At 50.1% G+C, this 8,359-nt stretch overlaps 1 protein-coding gene across 1 annotated transcript in view; it reads right to left on the bottom strand.

Moving 5' to 3' along the window:
* Window positions 1-4,239: 4,239 nt before the first annotated feature.
* LOC129693623 (zinc finger protein 239-like) overlaps window positions 4,240-8,359 on the bottom strand; it is a 16,723-nt gene continuing 12,603 nt past the window's right edge. Inside the window, exon 2 of the mRNA XM_055630413.1 lies at window positions 4,240-6,297. Coding sequence (XP_055486388.1) covers window positions 5,107-6,153 — 1,047 coding nt within the window. The 5' untranslated portion in view covers window positions 6,154-6,297 and the 3' untranslated portion in view covers window positions 4,240-5,106. The remainder of the gene's footprint in view (window positions 6,298-8,359) is intronic.

Genomic DNA, 8,359 nt, shown 5'->3' with positions numbered 1-8,359 from the left:
TCCATATTGTTGGTGGTAGTCCAGGGCTCAAAATTAACAGTTGCCCGGGTGCCACTGACCACTCAAAGTGCCGCCGGGCAACCTAAACGGCGAGTCATTTTCCCCGGCTTGGCAACTTGGTTTATACCGAAGATAGACACAAAAAAACTGGAGTAACTCCGCGAGTCCGGCAGCGTGACATTTTATGTCGGCGTGACGTTTTGTGTACCATGACACCCAGGTCTCATTGCAACTCCCCTTTTCTCAATTAGCCACCATTTAGATAATAGCCTACTTTCCTGGTTTTGCCACCAAAGTGGATAACCTCACATTTATCCACGTTATACTGCATCTGCCATGCATTTGCCCACTCACCCAGCCTATCCAATTCACCTTGCAGCTTCCTAGCATCCTCCTCACAGCTAACACTGCCCCCCAGCTTCGTGTCATCCGCAAACTTGGAGATGTTGCATTCAATTCCCTCGTCCAAATCATTAATATACATTGTAAATAGCTGTGGTCCCAGCACAGAGCCTTGCGGTACCCCACGTCACTGCCTGCTATTCTGAAAAGGACCCGTTTACTCCTACTCTTTACTATGTGGGAAGCGAGAGTGTTTCTGTACCAATAGCAATAACGACACATGCTTTGGCCGTGCCATGATAATGTTCGGTCCTTCACAGAAAACATGCATGCATCAATCTGTAGTGTGCATGATTAAGCATATATGTTATCAAGGTCCAGGATTTATTGACACAGGTTGATCATACGCTGAATAATCCAACCACATTTTTGTTTGAAAGTGGAAAGAAATAATAAAAATGTCATTGATTGCAATGTGAACAAAGAGTTGAGATACTGTATTATAATTTTGCTGCATGTCATTGTGGTATATTTCATGTCTTGATTGGTGAATTTGTTAGTTTGTGACTTTATTTGAAGCAGAAATAATTTGTGAATGTTTCATTGAGCATAATTCCGACTGGTAACTACGCACTTTTGTTAGTTTGTGACTTTATTTGAAGCAGAAATAATTTGTGAATGTTTCATTGAGCATAATTCCGACTGGTAACTACAGCTCTTCCCCACGCACTACAGTAATCATACCCCCCTACCCCCTGACCACCCACCACCCCCCCACCCAACCAGACAGCACCTCTGCCTTAGTCCACTCACCTGCCTTCCTCCGACCGCAACCCTCATCCCTGCTCTGTGTTCACCATCCCCTCTGACCTCCCCCTCTCAGATACCGAACGGTTTGTCCGCAGCAGAGGCCTCACCTTTGTCCCTTCCATTGGCCGATAATTAGTAAAGTTTTCCAAACTGCTTTGTGAGTTGGCTGTTTATTAAGAAGTGAACCTGTGTGTTTAGTTATGTTAGCCTTTTTCAAGCAGATTTGATACAGATTTTGCAATATAATTGTCAATAAGGAACAATTCTTTAAGAAATATTTACCAACCTTTATACAGATTTTTTTCTTCTTCTATCAAGTGGACCCCATTTTGTGAGAATGCCCCTTCATGTTTTCCTTTCTAATAACTGTTGAAGATTCATTTTTCTTTTTATTTTCAGATCTAATCTGAGCATGAGTAAAACATTTGAAAGTTGTGCTAGCAAGCGCAAGAGAAAGTGACTTGAAAATGATACGGTAAAGGAGTTAAGACCAACCACTGCTTTCTTGGGTCAGCCACAGACAGAGGCAACAAGTGCCAGCGGTGAAGCAGATACATTGATACTAACACAAGGAAATCAGTCTGGTGGAGCTATCCAGCCATCTACTAGCATTCAGCCAGAAGAAATCCTCCCTGAAACAGAAACAGCGAAGCGGGACATGGAACAGCAAGCTGAATATGAGGAAGCAGCCATTATGCCAGCTTAAAATGAAAATATAGAACTGATTGATGATGCCAAATATAGATGTACTGCAACTGACGTTGGTTTGTGGACAGAATTATCACATGAGGACGTATCCTATTGGGTAGAAAGGGCCCTTCTCAAGTTCAACATCGTTGTGGACCATTTTCAAATTCCAAGCGAGTGTACAAAAATCAGTCTAGGTCTTGCACAAAGGCTCTTTTTTTATTCAACAAAAGTCAATGGAGAAACATATAGCCTAGTGGCTTGTGTATTCTCCCTCAAAAGGCCGGATATATTGCTTTGTTTATAAACTCTTTCCAAACATTGCATCTTATTCTTCTGCTACATCTTTAGCTTCTGAAGGGTTTGATGATTGGCGAAACCGCTATCTTATCCACTCATGAAAACTCAGAGAAACACAGGAATGCCATGTTGATCTACTTAACAAGAAAGCGAGGGCAAACGTTAACTTGAAAGCTACAGGAACAAATAAAAGCAGAGCAGCAGTACATGTCATGGAGAGAATTGTTGCTGTAATATGTACTCTTGCAGAACGAGGCTTACAATTCAGAGGAGACAATGAACAATTTGGATCTCCAAATAACGGCAATAATCTTGGTCTTTTAGAGCTAGTTTCCAAATTTGATCCATTTTTACTGGCTCATATCAATCGGTATGGAAACTCCGGATCAGAAAATCCCTCTTTTTTGTCAAAAACTGTATGTGAGGAAATAATTCCACTCATGGCAAGTAAAGTTAAGGATGCAATTCTGGCTGACTTGAAAAAGGCTGGATATTTCAGCTTGTCAGTCGATTCCACCCCTGACATTTCACATACTGATCAGTTGACTTTAATTATCAGATATGTATCACCTGAAGACGGTTTACCAAGTGAGAGATTTTTAACTTTCCTTGAGCTAAAAGACCATTCAGGAGAAAGCATGGCTGATTTTGTGTTTAACTATCTCACGACTGAGCTCAAAATTGACTGTAGAAAATGCCGAGGGCAGTCTTGTGACAATGCTGCCAACATGACTGGTAGGTACAAGGGTATGCAGCAAAAAATCCTTGAAAAAAACAAATTTGCAAGATATATTCCATGCGCAGCTCACTCATTAAATTTGGTGGGCCGTTCGGCTCTTGATTGCTGCCTTGATGCAGTGAACTGTTTTGGAATAATCAATGAAATTTATACCTTCTTTTCATCCTCCACAAAGAGATGGGCAGTTCTAAAATCATTGGCGGGGCTGGCTCAATGGGCCGAATGGCCTGCTCCTGCACGTGTTGTCTATTGAGGTTCCCTGTTGGAGGAGGGGGAGCATAAGGTCCCAGTGCAGTCAGACCATGTGGTGTGAGAGCCTGCAGCGTGGAGACTCCAGGCCTGGTTGAGGCCTGCAGGGAGTGGAGTGGCACACGAGCGAAGTGTCGGAAGCGCCGGTCAGTGGATGAACGGGAAGGCAGCAAGGGTCGGCGGCTTTGGCGAGACAGCGAGGGTCGGCGGTGTCGGTGAGTTGGTGAAGGTCAGCGGCAACGGCCACGGGTGAGGCCACGCGGGGAGGTCGACGAGAGTGTCATCCTCGGTGGTCCAGGCCCGAGATCGGTCAGGAAGGCGTTGAGTGTTGCTGCTGTTCCACGTGGCAGCAATGGCGTCACGGGGCTGTCAGTTCCGACTGTCCCTTACTCCCCCAAGCTGGCTACCTACCATTCCCCTTACTCCCCCACGCTGGCTACCTCCCATCCCTTACTCCCCCAAACTGGCTCCCACCACACTGTCATGGGCCGTGGGTCGGCAGCGCACACACACACGGGGCCGGGTGGAGCGGGGCCGCGGCTCCGGGCAGCGGACATACGGGGCCATAAACCCAGCAACATCCCCATCAGCTGCAGCAGAGTTGGGGACAGTCTGGTCCCTCCGCCCACCCAGTCACTGACCGAGCTGCACCGATTCACCCCCCCCCCCCCCCCCCTTCTACCCACACCGGGGTGATTTACCTCTCCCCCCCCCACACACCAGGGTGATTCATCCCCACCCCCCGACCCCCACATGGGGTGATTCACCCGACCCCCACATAGGGTGATTCACCCCCACATGGGGTGATTCACCCCCCAGACCCCCACATGGGGTGATTCAACCGGGTGCCGGGCTGTCTGTATCCCCGCTGCTGCACTTCAGCTGCCAATCACCAAACCATATTGCCAAGTGCAGGAACAATCTTTGAAGTAGTGGGGAGGTGCGCGACTGCTCTACGGCTACAGATATGTATGGAGGCGAGAATAATGTCTTATCATTTTTGGATGGTTGCCATTTTATTTCATTATTGATAGCGCAACCTTAATTCTGAAGAATTCCAAAGGGCACAGTTGTCGAAGTACATCTCTTAAAGAAAGCAGACAGCAACAAAATTGTTAAAGGTAAACCAAAGCAATCTTTTAATCAATTTGCCAGACGGGAGGGGCGAGATCTGCAATGAGAGAGAGAGCGGGAGTGTGTGTGTGTGAGAGAGCAAGAGAGAGGGAATGTGTGTAAGAGAGAGCAAGAAAGAGGGTGCTTGTGAGAGAGAGTGTGTGAGAGAGACAAGGAGTGACAGAGGGAGTGTGTGAGAGGGGAGGGGGCATGAGAGGTTGGAGTGGCGGGAATTTGTGTACGAGTGGGAGGAGAGTGGGGAGAGGGGAGAGAGAGGAATGTATATGTGCAGCTTTAAGGCACATTGGTCAGGTAGCATTTGGAGTATTGCATACAGTTCTGGTCACTCCATTACAGGACTGATGTGGAGGCTTTGGGGAAGGTGCAGAGATGGTTAACCAGAATGGTTTAGAAACAAGGAACTGCAGGTACTGGTTTACAAAAAGGACACAAAGTGCTGGAGTAACTCAGCGGGACAGGCAGCATCTCTGGAGAGAACAAATGGGTGACTGAAGAAACGACCCGAAATGTTACCCATTCCTTCCACCATTTTGTGTCTACATGAACAGCGCCTATCCAAGTGGCAGTGTGCCAGCAGGCTGGAGGAGCGGGCAAAGGCCTTGCCACAGAGCGGACAGGTGAAGGGGCGCTGGCCGGTGTGGACTCGCCGGTGCTCCAGCAGGTGGTCAAGGCGGGTGAAGTCCTTAACACAGGACGGGCAGTGGAAGGGACACTCACCGCTGTGAGTACGTCGGTGCTGCCACAGGCCGGACATGCGGGTGAAACCCTTGCCACACTCAGTGCACACAAAGGGTCTCTCTCCGGTGTGTAACCGCTGTTGCTCCCGCAGCCCCCGTGCTCTCTTGTCACAGTGGGAGCAGCTGCTCGCCGGCGTGGGTCCGCCGGTGCTGCCGCAACCCCCGCGAGCTGTCAAACTCCTCACCGCAGTACGGGCAGTCGTAGGGCTGGCCACTGGTGTGCATGTGCTGGTGAGCCAGGGTGTGGGAGGCCGTGGCAGAGAGCTCTCCACACACCGGGCTGGGGAAGGGACGGTCACCGGCGTGCACCCACTGGTGGGACAGCAGATAGGTGGAGCGGGTGAAGCTCTTGCCGCACTGGGTGCAGGTGTAGGGGCGCTCGCTGGTGTGGGTGCGCTGGTGCACCAGCAGGTTTCTGGACCGGGTGAAACCCTTGCCGCACTGGGCGCAGGTGTAGGGATGCTCGCCGGTGTGGGTGCGCTGGTGCTTCATCAGGCTGCTGGAATGGGTGAAGCCCTTGCCACACTGGGCGCAGGTGTAGGGGCGCTCGCCGGTGTGGGTGTGCTGGTGCTCCAGCAGGTTGCTGGACTGAGTGAAGCCCTTGCCGCACTGGGTGCAGGTGTAGGGGCGCTCGCCAGTGTGCATGCGCTGGTGCACCAGCAGGTTGCCAGAGCAGGTGAAGCCTTTGCCGCAGTCGCTGCAGGTGTAGGGGCGCTCGCCAGTGTGCACGTGGCTGTGCTGCTTCAGCTCTGGCGACGACTTGAAGCCTTTGCCGCAGTCGGAGCAGGCGAAGGGCCGCACACTGCTGTGCACCCGTCGGTGCTCCCACAGCCCCGACAACCGGGCAAAGCTCTTGCCGCAGGTGGAGCAGGTGAAGGGCCTCTCGCCCGTGTGCACCCGCCGGTGCAACTTCAGCACATCCACCGTCTTGAAGCTCTTGCCGCAGGCGGGGCAGTTGAAGGGCCTCTCGCCGGAGTGCAGGCGGTTGTGCAGCAGCAGGCTGCTGGAGCGGGCAAAGCTCTTGCCGCACTCCGAGCAGTCGAAGGGACGTTCTCCCGTGTGCCCCCGCCGGTGGATCTCCAGCTGGCTCGGGTACTGCCAGGCCTTGCCACACACGTCGCACTCATAACGCTTTTCCTTGTTGTGCCCCGTCATGTGGTCCTCAATGGAAGCTCAGCCCCTTGAAGCTCAGCCCTCACACTGAGCAGATGGGGGTGGGGGGATCTCACCGGCACCCTGGCCGCCCTCAATGGCCACTCATGTCCCCGTCTCTCTGTCCACAGCAACGGCTCCTCAACCCTGCAGGAGGGGAACACAGAGTGTCAACCAGCTGGCAAACAGGACATTACTAGCACATATTGGGTGCGTTTATGGTGGAGGAAACCGTTATATAATTCTGCGCGGCACAGTGGCGCAGCGGTACAGTTGCTGCCTCACCGCCAGAGACCCGGGCACGATCCTGACTATGGGTGCTGTCTGTGTGGAGTTTGTATGTTCTCCCCTTGACCTGCGTGGGTTTTTACTCCGGGTGCTCCGGTTTCCTCCAACATTTCAAAGACGTTCAGGGTTGTAGATTAATCGGCCTCCGCAAAATTGTTAAATTGTCCCTAATGTGCGTAGGATAGTGCTAGTGTACGGGGTGATCACTGGTTGGCGCGGACTCTGCTGGCTGAAAGGCCTGTTTCAGCGCTTCATCTAATGAACTAAACTAAACCAAAGGGTCTCGACCCAAAATGTCACCCATTCATTCATTCTCTCCACAGATGCTGCCTGACCTGCTGAGTTACTCCAGCACTTTGTGAGTATCTTCTCCACTGATGCTGCCTGACATGCTGAGTTACTCCAGCACTCTCCCTCTGTCCCTCTCTCTCTCTTTGTAACTCACACTCTCTCTCCCTGTCTCTCTCTCTCTGTTTCTCTCTCTCTCTCTCTCTGTCTCTCTCTCTCTCTCTCTCTCCCACCCTGTCCCTCTCTCTCTCCCTCACCCTGCCTCTCTTTCTACCCCTCTCTCTCCCCTCTTCTCTCTGCCCCTCTCTCTCCCCCATTGTCTCTCCTGCATCTTTCTATGTCTCTTTCCGTCTCTCACTGATTCTCGCTCTTTCTCTCTCTCCATCTCTGTCTCATTCTCTCTCAGTTTCTCTCTCTCTGCCTGTCTCCCTCTCTCTGTCCCTCTCTCTCTCTCTCTCTCTCTTTTTTCTCTCTCTGTCTCTCTCTCCCTCTCTGTCTTTCTCTTCTCTCTCTCTTCCTCTGCCTCTCTCTATCCCTCTCTCTCCTCTCTCTGTCCCTCTCTCTCTCTCTCTCTCTCTCTGACTCTCCCTCTCATTCTCCCTCTCTCTCTCTTTCTCCCTCTTTTCTCTCTCTCTCTCTCCCTCTTTCTTTCTCTCTCCCTGCCCCTCTCTCTCTGTCTCTCTTTCTGTCTCTCTTCGTTGCTCCATGTCTCTCTCTGTCTCTCTGTCTATCTCTCTCTATCTTTCACTGTCTCTCCCTCCCCCAGTCTCTCTCTGCCTCTCACTCACTTTCTCTCTGTCTCTCTGTACGCCCCCCCCCTCTCTCTCTTCCCTCCCTCTCTCTCTCTCTCTCTCTCTCTCTCTCTATGTCTACCTACTAGAGGAGGGGCAGTGCTGGACCTCCTGTTAGGAAATGAGACGGGACAGGTGGCGGAGGTATGCGTTGGGGAGCACTTCGGATCCAGTGATCACAATACCATTAGTTTCAATATAATTATGGAGAGGGTCAGAACTGGACCTAGGGTTGAGATTTTTAATTGGAGAAAGGCTAACTTTGATGAGATGTGAAATGATTTAAAAGGAGTGAACTGGGACATTTTGTTTTATGGGAAGGATGTAGAAGAGAAATGGAGGACATTTAAAGGGGAAATTTTAAGAGTACAGAATCTTTATGTTCCTGTTCGGTTGAAAGTAAAAATTGGAAAGAGCCCTGGTTTTCATGGGAAATTGGACATCTTGTTCAGAAAAAGAGGGAGATCTACACTAATTATAGGCATCAGGGAGTAAATGAGGTGCTTGAAGAGTATAAGGAATGTAAAAAAATCTTAAGAAAGAAATTAGAAAAGCTAAAAGAAGATATGAGGTTGCTTTGGCAAGTAAGGTGAAAGTAAATCCAAAGGGTTTCTACAGCTATATTAATAGCAAAAGGATAACGAGGGATAAAATTGGTCCATTGGAGAGACAGAGTGGACAGCTATCTGCAGAGCCAAGAGTGATGGAGGCGATATTGAAAAATGTATTTTCTTCGGTATTCACCAAGGAGAAGGATATTGAATTATGTGAGGTAAGGGAAACAAGTAGAGTAGCTATGGAAACTATGAGATTCAAAGTAAAAGAAGTACTGACAACCTTTT

Source organism: Leucoraja erinacea, unplaced genomic scaffold, assembly GCF_028641065.1.
Source record: "Leucoraja erinacea ecotype New England unplaced genomic scaffold, Leri_hhj_1 Leri_370S, whole genome shotgun sequence".
Lineage (NCBI taxonomy): Eukaryota > Metazoa > Chordata > Chondrichthyes > Rajiformes > Rajidae > Leucoraja > Leucoraja erinaceus.
This window is presented reverse-complemented; position numbering and strand designations above follow the sequence as displayed.